Genomic DNA, 22,758 nt, shown 5'->3' with positions numbered 1-22,758 from the left:
ACATCCTTGTATGCCTGTAACAACTCCTCCAATTGTTAATTTTGTTTCTTAGTACACCCCTTCAGGGATGCCTTGCCTCTTATTGACTCCTCTTCAGACTGACTTTCTCTTTAAAATAATAAAACATACTTCTTGTTGGAACTGATCAATTTCTTGGCCTGGTTGGCACTTACTAGTGAAATTTTTTACTTGCCTTTGTGTGCGTTGATGATGAACGATTTTCCATCCTTGATGAGTCGGTACTAGTTAGCTCTCCTCATGAATATTGCATCACGCATGTACATGTATGGACTCCCAAACACGACTCCACATACATCAAGGGGAACCACATCCAAATCTACTTCATCAATAAAATCAGCACTGATAACAAATCTAATTTTGCACTGTTTTGTTACCTTCAACTCTGCATCCTTATTTACCCATCCCAGTGGATATGGGTTTGGATGATCACGAACTTCCAGCCCCAACTTCTTGACCAGCTCTATTGCAATGAGATTCGCCTGCGATCCTGAGTCAAACAGAGCATCAATCTTTGTCTTCTTGACCTGTATCTTTATATGGAAGAGTTTGGTCATTTCTTTCTCTTCCTGCTACTAAAGGCTACTCAAATTCACCTCCTTCTATATTGATGTACAAACAATCTTCTCATCGATGTCTAAGTTGCTTTCAACTTGGTTGCTCGAATCAGCGGCCATGAGCTTCTTTTTCTTATTATCTTTCTTCTTGTTCTTTGAGTTTAGCTCTGGATGCAACTTCCAGCACTTCTCTTCTGTATGGCCATCAATGTTCCAGTGGTTGCTAGGATCTTTGCACTGGTGTGTTGTGGCTGTCGTATTTTTATATTTTCCCTCTTTTTGCTTCTTCTTCCTCTCCTCAGAAGCTTCTTGTTGCTCCTTCTGCTTTGATCCACTTGCTTGCGCTCTTTTCAAGCCTATGTTCTCCAGGTATTGTGCTTGTACACAAGCCTCGTCCACCGATTTGGGCTTGAACAACATCACTTCTCATGCAGATGGCAGTGTAGACCCCCCAAATACTTGAGGCGTACATCTGAGTTCTTTGGAGAGATACCCAACATTATAGCCATCTTTCTGAATTTTGTGGTGTACTCCTGCACGCTTTGGCCCGAATTTTGCCTGTAGTAGTGCCATCGGATCCACTGGTCCTCCACGTACCCAATGGAATAAAACTAACTTAATGAGAATTTTGAAATCCTCCCCCTTAGTCACTGGAGGTTCTCCCTCCAACCTCAGGGTTTCCGTGTGGCTCTCCCACCAAGTCAATGCATGGCCCTCTAACTCAGCCACACAAATGAAATCTTTTGCCCTTCCTCGATCTAATGGACGCTGAAATAAACTTCCAGGTGCTACAACCAATGGTTCAGCTTCAGAGCGTCGATCTTGCCATGATACAACTTGATATCGACTTTTGCTTCCATTTTGAACAGGGATTGATTCAGGGCACTCGAATTGGGTTAATCTTTTTCAGTTTTTTTTTTTTCGGTTGGTTCTTTGTGTCTTCCTGATCTCTCGATCCCCCTTCTGATTTGTCCTCTGCATTCAAACCCCCATCTTCTCCAAATATCCCAAGCTTATTGCTTAGGGCCGCCATGAGGAGGTTTACATTGCGGTTTATATCCGCGACTTGTTGTTCGAGCCACGAAAACCTCACCTCTGCAGGATCACGAGGTTTGTTTACAAATTCGTCGCCTATGATTAGGGTTTTATGATTTTCAGCCTCGCCGATCTAGATCCTTTCAATCTCCATAAAATACACAAAGACACTTGCTCTGATACTAAATGATCCGTAAACTACCATGGATATTGCACTGGACAATTTGTCACAACAGATCTGATAATATTATATTAAAATCTAAGATTCTACACTATTACAGTTTTATTCAACTTTAAGATTAGTAGGTTTAACTATAATTAGTGCATGCATGTGAATATAAATTATGCATAAAAGTAGAGAACGACAAAATAAGCTCACACACACACACATAAGACACAAGAAATGCTCTCTGGGAAACCTTTTCGAAAGAAAACTCAGCTGGAAGGTGAGGTCGCTACGCTCTCTTTCTCTCTTTGGAAACATGGTTGCAAGTACAAAGAAGTAATGCCTGTGACTCATGGATTGCGCTACAATGCACAGATCCTCTCTGTGTGATCTATCATCTACCTTCTATCTCTCCTGGCTATCTTTGCTTAACTATGGAACAAAATGCTCTCGAAAGAATGGAATGCCTCTTCCTCCTAGTGGCCCAATTATAACACAGCCCGATAGCCTACTAGTGGTTAAGTTTGACAACATCAACCTTTAACTAGAGTTACAAAATAGACTCTTCTAGAGCCTTTTACATCACAAACACGTGGGTAGCCCATTTTCCATGAATAATAAGGGGTTGACGCGACATACTCCCGAACTATAGGTGTGAAAACATGAAGGTCAACTTCTAGGTGGCATAACTTTTGCATACGGACTCTAATTGACGCACTTCTTCGCCGTTGGAAAGGTCTTTGTGTGTAGAATAGCATGAACAGGTGTTACGCTAAAGCGCCAAATTTTCACCCCCAAAAAACGTCATTTGATGCCACAAAATGCTCCCGAAAGGTTTCAGACCCTGTTTCGCCAAATAAGGTGCCGCCGATAAAAACGATCCCGTGAGCTGATTCCTCCACTTTTTCCACTCCAAATGCATCAAGATGGATGACAAACAATATAATGATCCAATTCGGATCATGCACACATAAATTTGACACCCTTGTTTTAGCCAGGAAACCCAAATGAGAAAACCTGCTTTCAATGTTGTGGTCTTCTTATTGATTTTCTTTCAGCAAATAAATCTTTTAAAATTTAGTCTGCTGCTATTACAACCAGCAAATAGCCTCTAAGAAAGCTCTTGGCTTTCTTCTCACTAATCTCAGCTCCAAAAATTGTTCTCAGCTTGTCACTGCTCTCGGCCTTGAGAAATTGCTCTCAGCCCTGCCTCTTGATCTCAACCTTCACACAATCATTTCCTATTGAACCTAGTCTCGGCTTGCTCTTCAAATTCTTGATCTTTGCTCCTCAATCAATGTGTTATACCATCAACAAAGAATCATCAATCTTTGTGCCTTCATCCTTCTCTGCCTTAATAGACTTTCGATGCATGCAAGAGGCCAAGTTCGAATGGTTGTTCACACTAGTGCAATGAGTTGCTTTTCACAGTTAACTGAAGCAAGTCCCCCTTACACCTAGACGAGCTCTCAGTTAACTGGTTGGAGTTGTTTCTTGATTTTCTCTAGTTGTGAACCGAGTTAACTGAGGACTTAACTTGTCCCATCTTCACTTGTCTCTGAAGTCTTAACTCGTCCTAACTGAACTTGTCTCATCCCACTCATCTTGTAGTTTAACTGAAGAAGACTCCAACACACTCAAGCTCCAATACTACGCACGCAGTTTACCAGTGAACTGAAAATCAACTCATCGCAATTGAAGTCTATCTCATTATCTCGCATGCATGCTAGAGAAATACAGATCGAAGTCTTCACTGGCTAAGGCACAAAACAGAAGACCTTCTTCCTTCGCTACATTTTCAACAGTTTTAACACAGTGTGTGAAGATAAAAGAGAAAATTTTCTGCTGTAAAAAATTCTTGTAATAAAATTATTTCAAATATGTGATATGCTTGGAAAAGTGTGCCCTAAGAGCTGTACCTTATTGGCATTGTAGTACACTTATATATTATTTGTTCTGTCAGGCCGCAAGGTGATGTGGGTTAAAGAGAAGCATTTGTCGCCATAATTGAATAATTCAAGTCAGCCTTACAACTGAAAATTCATGGGGATTAGATCCAGGAAACCTCAAGTAAATGAGGTATATTTTCAGATTGCATTAATTACCCCAATTCAAAAAAAATTAATAATAACCAAACGACTTCTTGTCCCAATAAACCCACAAGACTACAAGGACTTGATCATTGCAATTTTCTGGATCCACATTACACAAAATAGTCAATTCAGTAGCCAAGACTTTGTTGATAGCTTAAATTTATCCATTAGCTAAAGTATGGTAAGGTAAGCTTGTGTCATGTTGGAACATAATTCTAGTAATAACATTTTATTTTTAATGCTCTCTTCACACAATGTTTGATCTTTGAGTATTTGTGATGATCAATGAACAACCAAACCTTGTAGTGATATTTTGATATATAGATTTAGAAGGTCGTACTAAGAGTACAGTCTTCAACAGTCTGTCAAGTTGTCTTCTAGCAGCAAGCTAGCAGTAAGCCAGAGTGCTTGCTATGAAGATGACCCAAGTTTGAAAACTGCATCTCACTGCATTTGATTAACATGCATCACTAGAGAATTTTCTCTTAAGTATCAAATTCCTAAAAGAATCCTAGTTCAACTTCTATGTGTAGTAAGGTTGAACCTATCTTCTTAATTCATCATAAAGTCAAGGAACAATTCCCACGCTAAAACAAGCTTTACGAGATATATGGTCTCTCTTCAACAAGCTCTTGATCTCCATAGTTTTGCAATTGTCAAATGAATATGTCAGCATCTGAGTTCTACACAAATGAAATTGAACTGCAATTGTAGTTCTCCACATCATGTCCCAAACTCATTCTCGACATTGTAAGTTGACCTTGACAATTTAACTTTGTTCATTGACTTCTAAGTTCTAATGGCTAAGACCACATTCCTTCAACATTTCAGTTAAAATGCACCTTGTTAACACCAATGGTTCAGTGTACTGGCAGCAATGGTTCAGTGTACCAGTTTGCACTTGGACAAGAAGGTTAGTGCACTTGTGCAGCACAAAGATTAAAATCTATTCTTGGGAAAAGAACTCTATTCTTGAGGAGGACACTTGGCCTATCCTCTGGGGTGGTGCCAAGGGAGGCGCAGCCTTTAGAAGTGATCCTTTCTCTGACAGAGTGCCAAAATCAATATTGATGCTATCGTGGGAAAAGATATTGCTTTACATTTTTATTTTTATTTTTGGGGTGGGGGGGTGGGACACACCAAATTTAAAACATGACTTCGAATTTGGAACCAAGGCTTCATCTATAAGAAGAGGACAAGCAAGCATTTCATTCCATTGGTGCATCTTCAGTCTTTCTTCCTTACACCATTCACTCTATCTTCTTTGTTTCATGTCTGAGTTTCTAGGCAGCATTCAACTGTTTTATAGATCAAATCTCCTGCGTGCTTCTTCTGTAAATTGCATCGCCAAAAATTGTGCAGAGACAAGGATTCTAAGTTATGATCCGGTTCCCTTGGCTCCTTTGGCTAGGCATGATTATGATCCGAAATCCTTCAAATCTTGCACTTAACAGCTCTGATTAAAGAAGAAAAGAAGTCATCCTTCTCTTTGGTCAATGATGACTACTTTGTGTAAGAATTCTTTTGTTTGATATCTCTCACATGTTATATAGATTCAAATTTGAGAGTCTTTTATCAGCAAAATTCAGTGCTATAGTTGCCTTTCTGATATTCTTTCTATTTCTTTCTTTCTTCTTTCACTACTGAAGCTCCGCAAGGCACAGGCCTCTTAAAAAAATGACTTAACCATCATTGAATTTTGAGTTTTAAAGCTGAATTCAAACAATTTATTCACAAGCTTTAAAGAATCTATTTTTCAGATTTGCAAATATTAGTTGCAGATCTGAAAATGGCTTGCTACTTTGAAGTATAAGATGCAGATTTTAAGAGATTCTATGAGCAAGATCCTATAGGGATACTTCCCTAGAATCAGCGAGTACTGATTCTAAAGCAAGAGGTGCACACATGAGACAGGGGCAGTGTTACTAAACTGTCCATTCAAAACTCGTTCAGGTTGATTTCTCAAAGGACAATTTCGATAAGAAACCTTTCAATCTTTTCCCCCTCAAGAAGAACAATTCAACAATACATGCATCTTCCAAATCAAACACTTTGAAATCAGCATAGATGTTTATCCCCGTCAAACTTGTTTCCACACTTTTTAAAATACCCAGAAGGTTGGCAAGATGTTTGTTGGCTACAGTTAGATAGTTCTTCTACCATGATGGAGCTAGCTTACCCATTCTTCCACCGTCATAGGGCTAGTCAACCCATTTTTCCACCATGATAGGGCTAGCAGACCCATTTGAATCAAAGTCTTTCAACATAATATTTACCGTAGGGAAAGTCCAATATACCTTGTGGTAGAAGGAATCCTTCAACTTCAAGGTCAACTTGTGGATCAAATTCAAAGATCACATCCCCAAAATCAGTGTTGCACACATCGCGATCGGGATTTAATCGGCGCCGGGAAAAAAGCGGAAAAAATCGTTAAAATCGGGAAAAAATCGGAAAAAAGCGGGAAAAAATCGTTTGGCACAAAAATATTCATTTTTTTTCATTTTTTTTCAATTTTTTTAATATCTAAACCATCTACAACATAAAATAAATACATTGACACATAAATATGATAAAAAAACTAATATATAAGATGTTTAATATCATTTCTAGCGCTAAAATCACACATAACATTGAATCATGTCCTGAATAGTAAGTCCCAACTCAGCCTCAAAATATCAACAAAAAATATGATAATGTATCTCATCATGTCATAATGTCATATACAATAAAATGAAAGTCTAATCCTATTGATTTCCTCTGCCCCTCTTGCGAGAAAATGCCACAGCTTTCCCTTTCCCTCTAGATGTAGATGCTGGTGCCCGTGCAGGTGGAAATGGCAGTGGAGTCTGATGTGATCTAGACGTTGAAGAACTAGAAGTAGGAGCTATAGGAGGTAGACCACGTCCTCTACTGGTGGCAGGGGTAGCCCGGGCAGGTGGTGTCACCTGGAAACATTACAATCTCCCAATCCTGAAATCCTGAAAAACTGATAAGTCTGCTGGATTTTAAATGAAATCTAAAATTCTACTTTCTCCATATGAAATCCAATGCAGTGTTTTACAACTCGGACTCGGACTCGGACTCGGCCGAGGATCGACTCCGACTCGGACTCGGACTCGGTAATGACTCGGCCGGCTCGATTTCAATGACTCGGTCGTTGTAAAAAATACATTAAATATTTATTTTTTTTATAAAAAAACATAATTTTAAATATTTTAAACATAATTTTAAAGATTTTCATTCAAGTTTCCAAACACACAACATTATAATATACATGGAAGACAACCATTCAATTCCATAATAACATACCCTGCATGGAGACTGAGTTATTGTGGGTGTTTGTGAGATACTGAGCTGTGACCTGGGCTGAGTTTGGTGCCTGTTCGCGGAACTGATATATTCAGTAAAAAGGGGCTAGATTTATCAGTTTTGGAGGTCCAGCTACAGCCAACCTTTGAGAGGACGTGTTGCTGATTAGAAGACTGTATCTCGGTGGAAGAAGGGCTGAGTTCACAACCATCTAGGAGCCATTATAATTTATACCTGAAGATGACAATCCTAAAACCACTCAACAAGTGACTGAGAAACTAAAGTTTGTATCACTGGAGCTACCCCAGGTTCCTCTTATACTGTGCACTGTAATTCTTCAAGAACTGTCCCCTAAATAAAGTTGTATGGTGAAGGGTCTTCTGAATCCATATTAAGAGGTGAGTCACATAAATGAACATTTCACACGGTTATATCCAGTAGATAGAAGGTTCAAAAATCAAATGCTGAATCAGGTTTCCCTAAAGCTGCCTGAATTAGTTTGCTGAAAGACTTTAAAGTTTAAAGAGCCATGCACTTGAGTATTTTTTTTATCAAATATCAGCAAAAACATGAATTTTTTTACCAAATATCAGCAAAAACATGAATTTTTTTTATTAAAATTGCTGCCCAGCCGTCCTTTCCATGACTCGGCCGAGTCAATACAAACCCGGCCGGGTTGACCGAGTCAGCAATGACTCGGCCGAGTCATTGGATGACTCGGCCGAGTCATTGCTGACTCGGTCAGCCGAGCCGGGTCATGGGCCGGGTCAACCTGTGGGCTAATGAAACGGTCAGAAACGGCCGTTTCCGTTTCAACCCGCCCGTTTTGTAAAACAATGATCCAATGAGGCTGGAACCACTCTCAAACATCCTGAGTCATTTCATGGTAATGTTAAAAATTTAAGTAAAAGGATGAAAATGAAGATTAAGGAGAATGTCACTTTTACTTTAAGAATTTAACATTACCATGAATAGCATATCCATACTAGGGCCTAGACTTGATCATTAAGCTACCCCACTCAAAAATTATTTGTTTCTTTCAAAAAACATTGCATGAAAAAACCCAAAAAAAGTTATAAAACTATGCTGTCCTGATCCCCCACGATTTTTTCGTTAAAAATCGCGCTTTTTTTGAAAAAAGCGCGATTTTTTCAGTAAAAATCGGCAAAAAAAAAGTAGGCGATTTTTTCGTATAAAAATCGCGATTTGATCGGCAAGATGAAAAAATCGCGATTTTCCGATAAAATCGCGATTTTAACAACACTGCCCAAAATAGGCCAATTTTTGCACAGGTTTTACTTGAATTTGATTTTCCTTCTCTTGTTGAGATAGATATGCTCCTTGTAATAGTTGTAGAGTGTTCAGAAGTTTGGATAGTGGATTCCCTTCTTTGAGGAGAACCACCAACTTTTGAATACTTCTGAATTTCTTCCACTCAATTGGAAAAGCAATCAAGTACAATAAGATAATCTCCTTATCGTCCCATATCATTAAACAGTGTGCCAACATCCTTAAAGAATTGCATTTGTTCCACTACATTTGGGTATTGGGTTTACATCTTTACCCTCCCAATTGTTCTTTGAGCAAAATTATTTGATCCAACATTGGCACCAATCCTCGCTCCATGTCTTGTAAGAACATTTGAATCGAGACGTACTTTTCAAACACTCAACCTTCTATCTTTGGGTACAATAACAAGCATATTAACATTTCTCTTTTTCCTAATTTTATGAAGAAGGGCAGGGAAATCTTCAATGCTTCACAAAATTATGATATTTCCAAATGTATCTTGTCCTTGACAAAAATATAGAAAGGCATACTTCCTAGACCACATCCTCTTCAGCAACCTTGTCCCACTTGTTGCTTGTCCTTCTCTTTGAAGTTAAAAGAATTATTCTCGCGCACACCATACTTTCCATTTCTTTAGATTCTTTGAACAACTTCAAGTGCCGTGAATACATTGCATTCACAAATTTTACAAGGAACCATCTCAAAAATTGGAAAATCTTAAGTGCAACCATAATTCATAAATCCTTATAGCTAGATTACTAAAAGTTCAATTGGCATCAAAATTAGTAAATGCTAATAAAAGCAGGAAGTTTGCACAGGAATGCATGGATCTCAGGTTCCCCATCCAAGCACGCTTAAATGTCACCTGCTTTAGTGTTTGTCCAAAATAGGTCAAGTTTTAAACTTTTGACTGAATGCCAATTCGACTCACCAGCTTAATCTCAGGATACTCAACAAATCCTGTGTTACAGAGGTCTACACATACAATAGAATAGAAGTATCATACAATAGCATACCAAGAGAAGTACCACATCCAAAATATCAAAACAAAAAAACTAGAAAAACTGGTATTTCATCACTCTGATTTCAAGGTTGTCATTCACCACTCTAATTTCAATCGGAGAATAATTGTGCATTTGTACAAAACCTTAAATCTCTTAAATCTCACATGTACTAGTGCCTTCTAGCTTAATTGGAAAAGATATATGTATTCCACATGACTGTCAACGTGAGACAGTTGAGGAAACTCGAGCACACAAAGCAAGAGACCACAAACTCCATTTTTATTCTCACAATCAAGAAAAATAAAAGAGCTAGAGATACTTCACAAGAAAAGGAATTCAATGATGTAATGTCACTCCTAACTAAACTAGAACCATCACAAAATATTGAGCAAGTCAATGAGAGGAGCACAACCTAAGTTTCCAGATCTGCCTATCTAGCATAATGGAAATGCAGGTCCAGATCCAAATCCGGCAGGATCTGCAATGGATCTAGCAAGAAATGCCTATGCATTTTGGATCCATTCAAGATCAGCCACTGAAAACATATCCCGCATTGCTGGAAACATCCGGCACAGAATCCTCCACGAAAAACCCCAATTAGACCCTAAAAAGGAAGGACACTAATCGGTGACAAATTGCTTCAAAAATGCAGTGGTGGGAGTGTCTTAGTTTAATAAAGTGGAATAGCATTACAGGAGGTGATAGACCCTCATCAAATGAACACAACTGTTCATCCCCATTTCCTAGCCATATCCGGATCTTAGCGTTTCAAAAATCTACTGGATCTGGATCCATATCCAAATCCTGGTAACTTGGGACACAACTGAAAAACAACAGAAGACAATAAAGGGGCAATGAGAAGTGAATTTATAGAAGCACTGTCACCTATTCTCATATAAGCAGTAATGCTTAATGGAATATGGTCGGAAGTATCATGCATGAGATTGCATTTCGACTCCTAAAACAATGCAATAGTAAGGAGCTGTCCATCCACAGTGGTGTGGTTGTTAAGACAGGTTCAAAGTTCAAACACCAGCAGGCATAGAACTTGGATCATGTGTATTATGAATTGGTTGAAACTTGAGTTGAACAGCCCTTACTTTAAAGTGAATTTACTGCAATAATGTAGAGTTGGGGTTCATAGCTAACCATGGATTTTTAAAAAAAGCACTTAACCTTAGCCGATAAAAGGAAAGAGTCAGAAGCATATAGTCCAATCATACACTTTCCAGAATCCAATCACATCAAAAGAGTACTAATTTATGCAGAGAGCTTTAATAGCTAACTTGAGGGCTCCTTATAATTCAAAGAACTTACAAAAAAACAAATGACACAAGGCAAAATGATGTACAAATATAATTTCATCAATGAGAAAGGCAAAGATTTGAATGCAAGAAAGAGTCAAACGCATTAATGTAATATCCTTGCTTACCTTTAACCCAGATAGGAGGAGCACCAGTTGTGTTTGCAACAAGGAAAGACATTGCAATATCTTCACAGTTCCTATTATATATAAACAGGTAAGTTAAAAAACAGCATGATCAATATGGAAATTTCTCTGTATTACAAACATGATAAGGGGAAAACATTGGAGTTCACATCTGACATAATAGGACACTCATAAGAGCATGTTTAAGGTACTAATGCAAGATATGGAACAAACCTTTCCTTGATTACATACTCCCGGATTGACGCTGGCATCTGATTAGTGTACATATCAAGATATTTTTTATGTAAAAATGCAGCCTTCGAAAGAACCATGCTATATGTGCCCATCCACCAGACAGACCACCAACCCCCATAAGTATAGCGTATTACATCATGGTTCTGCAGACATAAAAAGTGTATGAGGAACAAAAGGCGAAGGGAATTTTCACTCGAAGGACAAGCAGTAAAACTATATGCTTCAAAGAAACAGGATTAGAATCTTACTACCAGGAATCATACGACATTTAATTATTTAGAATTTTACACAGACTATTGGTTTATCTTCATTGCAACAATTCAAAGAATACTACAAACTTGTGGAAACGTGAAAGCAATTGGCTAAGAAAAAGCCTCTGCAGATTTACAAAACTCGGGACTCCAGAATTAAAAATATATTGTCAGATATCTTACAATAATAAGTATATCGAATTTTACAAGGACTATAACAGTTCAAATAATAGTGCACACTGCAAACCTGTGGAAACTTCAAAGTAATTACCAGAAAATTGGCCTTTTCAAATTGACAAATCTTAAGGTTCCAGTACAATCAAGCACAAGTTGCTTTGCTCTTCCAAGATCTCAGATATTAACGACTTCCACTGGCCTTCAATTTCTCAAAGCCTCAAGTCAATATGAGTTTCCAAAATCTTGGTGATTAACAACTCCCAATATTCAGGAACCTAATGTATGTATTCAAAATTCAAATGCCAGGATCTACAAAGGCACTCTTCCATTTCTTAAAAAGATAACACTAAAGACAGCCATCAATCATCTATTTTAATCTATCTCCACCGAAGGCATTTGCTTACTAGAAAAGCATGCTATAAGAGATCAATAAATGTTATAACTCTTGCAGAATTATAAAACTTGTAAAAACACCTTCTTCTGTGTCTTGAGTTATAAACTTATAACTAATCGCAAACAAAGAAGGAAGGAAAAATAAATAAAAGAAAGAAAGACAAACATGCCACCACAAGTAAGATGATCTTTAGTTTATCATTTACAAAGAGCGATGTTTACACATGAACACAAAATAGAACAAACAACATATCCCAGCCTTCATTAATACTCACAAATACAATGCAAAAGATCAAAATACCTATATGTTAAATGCCAACAATTGAGGGCCAGCTAAAATTCAGTTACTCAAAATTGTAATACTCATCAGCAACAATCAGTGCAGAAGTGGGCAGAGCATACCTTTGAATCAACCCAATGCATGCGAGGTACAAAACCAACCATGCTATCTGGAGCACTTTGCCATACACTGAATGCAAACTCCAAGGTGGAGCAAGGAAATATGACGTCATCATCAACCGAAAATATTGCATCTGTTCTTAGGCCTTCAATTGGCCTAAATCTATTATTTAGGTTGTCCACTTCATTGAGGTTGAACCTAAGGTCAGGTCTGTTCCTATTTTTAGATTTTAAGTGCACACTTCTTTTGAGATAGGCTTGAAGAGTAGCAGAGGGTGGTTCAATTTCACTCCAGACAACATGTATTGCGTCAACACTGCTGCAACCTGCATAGTGAGCAACGGATTGCTTCAGAAGATCATTCCGCCTCCACGTATTAATCAATACTGTATACATTTTCCTGCAAGAAGACAAAAAGTATGCCCAAATGCAATGTTGTTAGTCCACTATCTAAACATAACCATTTGAAAAATGTAATCCAGCATACATGCAACTAAAAACCAACTAACCAACTTCTGTAGCAAAGCTTGCATTTGAATTTTTTATACTACATTTTAGATTTTGCATTCAAGATTCCTACAACCTGGCCAAACACCTTCACTCTAGGCCAAGCACTTAACATATGAAAATACTTGTGTGGGAAATAAGCATGAGGATTTCCATATACACAAAGTCGCGATGGAACTAAACACAGAAATTACTTGTTTTATCAGAACATCTCTTACCATCTGAAGATCCCGGTATGGATAATCTTGGGCTTATAATTAGTATGAGTTGAACTCATTTGATAGATCAACCGATGTCTTACTTTCAATTTGGCTCGGCTTATTCCAAAGTCATTGGATCTTGATCCCAGAATTCAGCAAAAGCATATCTTTTAGTACTTTTGTCAAGTAGCCAATTGGCTTTGCATTGGAATTTCTGGTTTTCTGGATATCATCTGTATTTTATAAACTTCCGTAAAAGGTTATTTTAATTTTTAACATTTAAGTGAGCATAAGATTCTCAAGATGCTCTGCAAAGGATATCTAACAGCACATCCCAGAGCACTCACAAAACATTATGAAACTCTTGTTCAGATTATGCACAGCATAAAACATGAGACAGCGTTTGGTTCACCCAACCAATCTGGGCTACGTCCACCAAAGAGAGGTATCGGCTTATCAATTATTCAACAAGAGATTACAACAGCAGATTTCCTCTTCCTCACACCTCACATATACATTTGCCTCTACAGGCTTACAATTTATAGATGTAGAGAAGAAACTGAATAATAAATTCTATCACAACAAAATAGGATAGAATATCTCCTCATCAGGATTTGATGCAATCAGTTTAGGAACAAATCCTATTGTTGGCATTATCCATGAGATTTTAGCCAAATTAATATATACAAAATCTCAACAATCTCCACCTTGACAACAATTAGCCTGATACCTTGTTCCTATTTATTCTTTTCATTTTCTTTGCAAGCCAAGAGAAGCCAGACACCATCATAGCTTCTCTAATAAAATTGGTTTCGTGAACATGTCTGCACAGTTTTCCTTTGTATGCGCTTTTTCAAGAAAGACTCCCTGTTCAGTAATAACCTGTCTTACAAAATGGTACTTTATAGGTATATGCTTTGATTTACTATGATAGGCTGGATTTTTAGCCAAGTGAATTGCACTTTGACTATCACAAAATAACTTAATGTTGTCTTGTAACCTACCAAACTCACCAAACAAACCTTTCAACCAAACCGCTTCTTTGCAAGCATGTGAAGCAGCTATGTATTCTGCTTCTGTAGTGGATAAAGCAACAATGTTTTGTAGCTTTGACATCCAGCTAATAGCTCCACCTGCAAGAGTAAAGACATATCTTGATGTTGACCTTCTCTTATCCAAATCACCTGCAAAATCGGAATCAACATATCCGCAAACAAATTCACTACTTCTGTTATAAGTGATACAATAATCACTTGTGCCTCTCAGATACCGAAGCACCCATTTCACTGCTGACCAGTGTTCTTTCCCTGGATTTGCCATATACCTGCTGACAACCCCAACTGCATGTGAAATATCTGGTCGTGTACTAACCATCGCATACATCAAACAACCTACTACATTGGCATATGGAATTCGAGACATATATTCCTTTTCTTCATTTGTGTTAAGACATAAACTTGAAGAAGGCTTAAAATGGGAAGCTAAAGGGACTGAAACTGGCTTCACATTGTTCATACCAAACCTTAAGAGTATTTTCTCAATATACTTCTTTTGTGATAACCACAGCTTACCATTGCTCCTGTCTCTGAAAATATCCATGCCCAAAATCTGTCTTGCTGCTCCTAGATATTTCATATCAAACGTCCTAGCCATCTGAGCCTTTAACCTGTTGATCTCAGTTTACACTTCACGCACCATACAAAACCAGAGATTTGCACCAGCTCTACAAATAAATTTGCAGAGATTTGCACTTAATAGCTCCACTTCACGCAGAGATTTGCACCAGCTCACAGCACTCCTCTCCACACAGCATATACTCAGCAAGCAGGCAGCGTATACAACGCTCTGATACCAATTGTTCAGATTATGCACAGCAGAAAACTAAATAAATTCACACACAGCATAAAACATGAGACAGCATTTGGTTCACCCAACCAATCTGGGCTACGTCCACCAAACAGAGGTATCGGCTTATCAATTATTCAACAAGAGATTACAACAGCAGATTTCCTCCTCCTCACACCTCACATATACATTTGCCTCTACAGGCTTACAATTTATTGATGTAGAGAAGAAACTGAATAATAAATTCTATCACAACAAAATAGGATAGAATATCTCCTCATCAGGGTTTGATGCAATCAGTTTAGGAACAAATCCTATTGTTGGCATTATCCATGAGATTTTAGCCAAATTAATATATACAAAATCTCAACAACTCTGACAGGCCCCTGTGCCATGACGACTATCAGAATTTTTTAACTAAATCAATCATCACATCAGTTTTTTTCTTGTATCTTGATAATAATCATTCCCATTGACGAAGACAACGAATTTAAAGTTGATAAGTATATAGGTATCCCTAAGTGAGTACGATTCTTCATTTTGCTTCCTCCTGTAATATGGTTTGTGTAGTTGATTATATGCTTATATTCATTCCCTGTCTCAGTTTCTCTTAAACTCCCAATTCCCATTTTTCTGTTTGCTCTTCCTCTTGTAATGTTTTGTTTAGTAAATTGTAATATTTATTTCATACTTTGCACTTAATTCGCTATATGAATGCACTTGTTCAAAACAGAAAGATGATTTTTTGAAAAAAATAAGTACAGAAGCAATTAAAGTAAAAATGCAGGGGGTACAAGAAAATGGAAATCAATCAGAGTACAAAAATTATCAGAGAAGTAAGTCCACATAAATAAAAATAAATAAACCAAAAAACGTTATAAATACAGAAGAAATCAGAAAATTATGACATAGATGATTTCTGCAAAGTATATGAAATCCATATGACTCCAGACAAAAAGCATAAGAAAAATAACTAAATCCATAAAATTTATAAATTAACAAGAGAACAATCAAGTACATGTAAATATTAGAAATGACTGAAAAAACAAACAAATATGAATTATCGAAAAGCTTTGGAAAAAGAAAAACATAAGTACAATTTTTTTATCTAAGAAAATGAAACCCAGATAACTTCAAAAAATTCTAAAATGGACCATCTTGGATGAACAGAGAAAAAGGCCTAGAAAAACAAACGCAAGAAAACTCTGGGAATGTCTGATTAAGAAACAGACCCACATTATAAGAAGAAAGTGAAATAGCAATTCTTAAATAGAAAGAAATATTGTCGTTTGGGTCTAGCCTGTGTGGTTGTGGGCTGGAGTGTAATCCTCCACACCCAGGTTCTACTCCTCTGCGTGGCATGCTGAGTTCATAATAAATATATCAAACTTTCGTAAAAGGTTATTTTAATTTTTAACATTTAGGTGGGCATAAGATTCTCAAGATGCTTTGCATAGGATATCTAACAGCACACATCCCAGAGCACTCAAAAACATTATGAAACTCTGACGGGCCCCTGTGCCATGACGACTATCAGAAGTTTTTAACTAAATCAATCATAATCATCAGTTTTTATCCTGTATCTTGATAATAATCATTCTCATTGACCAAGACAACGAATTTAAAGTTGATAAGTATATAGGTATACCTAAGCGAGTTCCATTCTTCATTTTGCTTCCTCCTGCAATATGGTTTGTGTAGCAGATTATATGATTATATTCATTCCCTGTCTCAGTTTCTCTTAAACTCCCAATTCCCATTTCGCTGTTAGCTCTTCCTCTTGTAATGATTTGTTTAGTAAATTATAATATTTATTTCATTCTTTGCACTTAATTTGCTATATGAATGCACTTGTTCAAAACAGAAAGATGATTTTTTGAAAAAATAAGTACAGAAGTGATTAAAGTAAAAATGCAGGGGATACAAGAAAATGAAAATCAATCAGAGTACAAAAATTATCAGAGAGGTGAGTCCACATAAATAAAAATAAATAAACCAAAAAACATTATAAATACAGAAGAAATCAAAAAATTATGACATAGATGATTTCTGCGAAGTATATGAAATCCATATGACTCCAGACAAAAAACATAAGAAAAATAACTAAATCCATAATATTTATTAATTAACAAGAGAACAATCAAGTACATGTAAATATTAGAAATGACTTAAAAAACAAACAAATATGAATTATCGAAGAGCTTTGGAAAAAAAAACGTAAGTACAAATTTTTTATCTAAGAAAATGAAACCCAGATAACTTCAAAAAATTCTAAAATGGACCATCTTGGATGAACAGAGAAAAAAGCCTAGAAAAACAAACGCAAGAAAACTCTGGGAATGTCTGGTTAAAAAACAGACCCACATTATAAGAAGAAATTGAAATAGCAATTCTTAAATAGAAAGAAATATTATCGTTTGGGTCTAGCCTGTGTGGTTGTGGGCTGGAGTGTTATCCTCCACACCCAGGTTCTACTCCTGTGAGTGGCATGCTGAGTTCATAATAAATATATCATTGCAATGGCTTCGGGCTCTGCTGTTGATCTGGTCTTGTGCCCTGAAGAATCTAGGGTCTAGCCTAGGTACCATCCTCCGAATAAAGAAAAACGTCCTAGGGTTTCCCCCTACCTGGAAAAAAAAGAGAGAAATCCCTAAAATCTAGAAGGTACGCATAGAATCAAAATTATTTGCAGCTTTACAATGAAACTCCTGAAATATTTGGAAACCTAAAAAGATGTGTGTATGAGTCAGTATACTGTATGTACCTGTGTATCCATGCCTGTATGAGTGTAAGAATGCACCTGTGTATCTGTGTATGCATGTATACACAGGCATATAGTGAAAACAAAAATTAACAATTAATCCAGTAAAGAGGTCTACAGACTACCAATTTATCTAAATATGAGTATAGTTAGAACAAAGAATAAATCTCTAATGAAATGGGAAATGAAAAAGGAAACTAAAGTCAGCTTGTGACTGCGTCTGATGGGTTTCACACAGTGACCAATATTTCATTCCAAAAGGCTCCACCCAGAAACTTATGGTAACCGTGGCCCATTGAGGTAGCAATCAATCTAAGGGCAGTGGGAGTCGAGAACTTCCGTACACACATTACAGGTCCAAGCACACCTCCATGTTCTCCTTAAAACTGTGAAGTTAGGTGGCACCTGGAGGTAGGAATTAAACTTATGACACTGGGAGGTGATGCCCCATTGGCCATATTGCGGATCCACACGGCCATGTTATGAATCCAAGCCCACCTCCATGGGCGGTTAATGCCTTCCATTTATTACCCAATGCGCTCCGGACCAAGGTTCCACTCCAACGGACTTGAGATGAGGCATGGGGACCCCTGCAGGTATGGGTCGAATTTATAGCATTTGGGAATGAAGTCAAGTGCATATATTATGGACCTAAGCCCGAACCATGTTCTCCCTAAAGCCCATCATGGAACTATTGGCCAAAGTTTTATTTGCACAGTCTTTGTATCTGGAGCTAGGTGTCGAAATTAAGGCGTGGGAAGATAAGTCATTGGTGTTCATATTGACCATCCAAGCCAATCGACATTTCCTCTTTAAGGTCCGCCAAACTTTACAGTCAAGCGGGTTGTGGCAAAGAGGTCAATCGGCGATTTAATCCCCCAACCCAAGAAATGCTGCTGTGTTAATACCACCCATCATACGATACCTTGTAATCCTGCATTTTTAAATGAACCTCTACTGTCCGTCCTAAGCAGTGTATCTGCACAGATGAGGCCAGGTACAAGCCTGGGTGATGTCGAGGGAATAAATACACCTAGGTCGAGCCAAAGGTCAAGCCCAATTCCTCCACGACGGCTCATTAGGCATGAAACGAGAAAGAAAGAGGCTAACAATTAGCAAACCAATTTGAAAAGCGAACTAGCTTCAGGCAGAAAATTAGCAAGCCAATTTGAAAAACTGTCTGACTTCAAATTATGCTGTAAATCCTTGCAGAGGACATCCTTCAGTTAATAAAATTGAAATGGGTACCCAGAAAAATTAGAATAGTGTAGCCTTCAGCTACGGAGATCGAAATTGGTATTTCACTACCATACAAAAGATCGGTTATAAAGTACAGAAAATGAAAAGGGTATTTGATTGAATACCTGGATCTCGGCTGGGGAGACTGGTGATGCCATCCCATGAACGAGGCAGCTCGGCCAGCAATAACAATAAGCGTAAAAATAAGGCAAAAGGGCACCAATATCTTGATCTTAACTGACCCAATGTTAATTAGCAATTGTCTTAGCCTCTGAACCAGTAATCTGTTGTGGGAACCTCTCATTCCAGCTTTTTCCTTAGCAGGGGAATAAACCCCACTATTCATAGGGGCGCTGCCCACGCCCAATCCCATGCTACTCGACATGGCAATCCCATAATACTCTCACGGCAGCGAATTCATACCGGTAAACGAGATCTTCAAGAGGATAAACTATAAACCAAAAAGCAAGAAGCTTCAGGTCGAGGCTGTTGAGAATCGAACGCGCCAGCTCTTTGCTTACCCGATGTGTGCGTGATTTTTATTTCATTTCCAATTTGCGGGGGGAGCACACTGTTGTCTATCCTCCGGGTGCCTGCATCGGATGGTGGTGCTGGTCTGATTAATATCCTTTGCCCCCGTTTCCTTTCCTTTTGAATTTCTTTTGTGGCTATTTTTAAACAGTTTTTAATTGATTTGATTTATCAATCTAAATGGTTGGTAAGCCTTCTTGGTTTGGTTTGGTTAGCTACTAACGGACGGTTTCATGTTTCTTAAGAGCAGGGGATTGATTGATTGCTTGCCCTGTGTCACGCAAACAACCAACAACCTAATTATTTTGGTTTGTTATTAGCAGTTTTAGCCATTTTTTCCACACTGTCTCATTTGGTTAATTTGGAGTTTCATGCTCCCCATTGTAATTTTTCGATTTGGCTGGCCTTTGAAGTTTTGTGTTCTTTTCCCATTGTGAATGGAAATCGCAGAGATGAACGTCCGTGTATGTACGGCTTTTTCTTTTATATTTTTTTTAATATCATATATAAAACTGACTTATTTTATTAACAAAGGATACAATATATTTTTAAGAACTAAAAATTATAAATTCCAACCTCATCTAATATCAATAAATTCCAACTTCATTTGGAATAATATTTATTATTTTGTGAAATTATAAAATTAGTTGAATTTATTTTAGTTGGTTGGGATAAGTGGTTTTTTATTGAGGTTTAATTTTTAATTTTTTAATGATTATTAATGTCTATTAATATTGATATGATTTTTTGGACTTAAGAAATTATTGGGAATTTTTTAACATCTTATTCTTATGCTCTATAAAATAAAATATTAAAGGAAGTGTTTCAACATTACCATAATTTTATCGATTTAAAAAGTTATTCTTTAACATTTTATTTTATGCTCAAAAAATATTAAGAAAAGATTTTCAAGATCACCATAGCTTCGCTACTTACAAGATCAAAAAGATTGATAGGGTGACAATGTACTAAGAATATCTTATTCTTGCATACTAAAAAGTGAAGTACTTCATTAAAAGGGAAAAAATATTAAATTAATTAAATTAAAATATATTTCATAATCTCATTTTTATATTTAAATATAATGAAAATGAAAATTTAGAGATGATGGTTGGAATATTAGTCGAAGTTGGGTGCCTGTCCTCTCCTCCTAATTTGTTTATGTTTGCGGATTATTTTGTTTTTTAGTGTTTGACATTTCTATTCATGAAATTTTTTGTTTATATATAGGTATTTGCATTTAATGTTAATATTTTTTTATTTCTCAACTTTAAAAAAAAAAAATTGCCCTCCTTTTTTGTTACTTTGTTTTAATTTTAGTCTCATCTAATTATTATTTTTGTTATAGGATCTTGACTCATTAATAACTTCACTCCTCTTTATATATATATATATATATATTGGACTTTGTTCATATTTTTGGTTGAGTTGGATTGTTTGTTTCTTGTTAATGTTTACATTTTTCAGTTTTTCATATATATATATATAAGCTAGTCATTATAGGAATATTGTTCTTAATATTTAAGTTTATATAGATATATATAATTTAATCGTCCCATTTGATTGCTTTGTTTTAATTTTAGTCTCTAATTATTATTATTTTTATGGATCTTGATTCAGTTATCACGGCTTGACTCCTATTTATTTTTTTATTTTATTTTTTTTTAATTTATTTTTTACTTTGTTCCTTGTATTTGGTTTACTTGGATTGTTTGTTTCTTATTAATGTTTACTTTTTTCGATCTTTTTTAATTTTATCTCCCCATTTGATTGGTTTGTTTTAATTTTAGTCTCTAATTATTATTATTTTATAGGATCTCCTAGTTATTTTTTAATTTTTTTAATTTTTTTATTTTATTTTTTTATTTTTTAATTATTTTTTACTTTATTCCTTGTATTTGGTTTACTTGGATTGTTTGTTTTTTATTAATGTTTATGTTTTTCGATCTTTCTTAATTATATTATTAGTATTATTATTTTATTTTATTTTTTTATCTTAATTGTTATTATAAATTATAATATTATTATTCTTTTTTTTTTGCTAAGTAAGTCTAAACTATTATTCACAGTAAAAGAGTAAAATTACAACAAGCTGAGCATGGTGAACCAACTAGCCTGAGAGTAAGGCCGTTTGAGCCAGACATTGTCCAAAACTGAGAAATTGGACGAGATTTCCCACGCAGGGGATCCAGAAGAACACAAACAACATACAGACACAACAGAAACTAGAAATTGATCTCGACACAGTAACAGAGACAGAATTTGACACATTGAGCCAAAAAACCTTTTTAACTGGGCCGCAAAAACCGGTTGAGCAGCTGCAACGCTGGATTACTTGTCAGGTGACTCCTCCACGATCCTGCACCAACCCCCTTCATTCAGGTCCTGAGCTTGGGCCGCTGCATTATCATGCATTTCTGGAGGAGCAGGAGCCATAGGATTAACATTGACAGCGCTGGTCGGCGGAACCATCCCGAGCTGCATATCGACAGTTGGCCTTGGAGTATTGGGATCACCCACATCCTGTTCATCCTCTGTGAGTGGCATTGGAGCACTGGGATCGCCCTCATCTTGGGCTTCCTCTAGAAAGAGGACAGAGACATGAGCCGTGATCCGAGGGCGATTAAGGGAGCAATTGAAAGTAAAAATAGCAGAGCCAAAGGAGGGCGAATTCGAAGAGCCTGGAGAGCTTGGGTCGAGGAATTGACTGGGCCTCAGAATGCCCTCATTTCCACAACGAGGTCGAGGATCCTGACTCATGGCGACAGACCCCGAGGATGGGCGAGAAGGGTTGCCCCGTCCTGAGCCTCTGCGGCTGAGCATTCTCTGGCGGGGCCTCGGCATTGCAGAGGGAATACCACGAACAGCGGAGGGAATACCACGAACAGCAGAGGGAATGCCACGAACAGCAGAGGGAATACCACTAACAGCAGAGGGAATGCCACGAACAGCAGAGGGAATACCACGCGCAGAGAGCGCGCTGGTTTGCGTTTGTGAGCCCACCACCTCAGGTGTGGGCCGCTGATAAGAACCAGAGCTTGACCCCCATGAAACCCAAGCACCTGCAGAACCCGTAACCATCCAAAACAGCATGAAACACAATAGCATATAGCCATGGCTAAGGCCGGCTAATAAACAGTTCCCACCACCTCGATACTCTCCCGCCATAACTATGGCATTCATGGGAGCCGAAGACTGATATCCAACATCGCATGCGAATCGGGACGACATTTTAATGTTGGTTTCAAACATTCCTTTGCCCTTAATGACACCCACCTGCAGGCGCTTCTCCTCCCACA

At 37.3% G+C, this 22,758-nt stretch overlaps 1 protein-coding gene across 1 annotated transcript in view; it reads right to left on the bottom strand.

Annotated features, from left to right (window-relative positions):
* The window catches only part of LOC149147300 (glycosylinositol phosphorylceramide mannosyl transferase 1-like), a 74,667-nt gene extending 55,085 nt beyond the window's left edge, over nucleotides 1-19,582 (bottom strand). The window contains exons 1-4 of the mRNA XM_089438786.1: nucleotides 19,054-19,582; nucleotides 12,380-12,776; nucleotides 11,136-11,299; nucleotides 10,905-10,975 (exon numbers count right to left, since the gene is read on the bottom strand). Of these exons, the coding sequence (XP_089294912.1) occupies nucleotides 10,905-10,975; nucleotides 11,136-11,299; nucleotides 12,380-12,776; nucleotides 19,054-19,313 (892 nt within the window). The 5' untranslated portion in view covers nucleotides 19,314-19,582. The remainder of the gene's footprint in view (nucleotides 1-10,904; nucleotides 10,976-11,135; nucleotides 11,300-12,379; nucleotides 12,777-19,053) is intronic.
* Nucleotides 19,583-22,758: the final 3,176 nt, after the last annotated feature.

Source organism: Pinus tabuliformis, chromosome 9 (assembly GCF_031772625.1).
Source record: "Pinus tabuliformis cultivar Carrire ecotype Pingquan chromosome 9, CPIR1, whole genome shotgun sequence".
Lineage (NCBI taxonomy): Eukaryota > Viridiplantae > Streptophyta > Pinopsida > Pinales > Pinaceae > Pinus > Pinus tabuliformis.
Note: the sequence above shows the minus strand (reverse complement) of the source record. Positions and strands in the feature narration are given on the sequence as shown.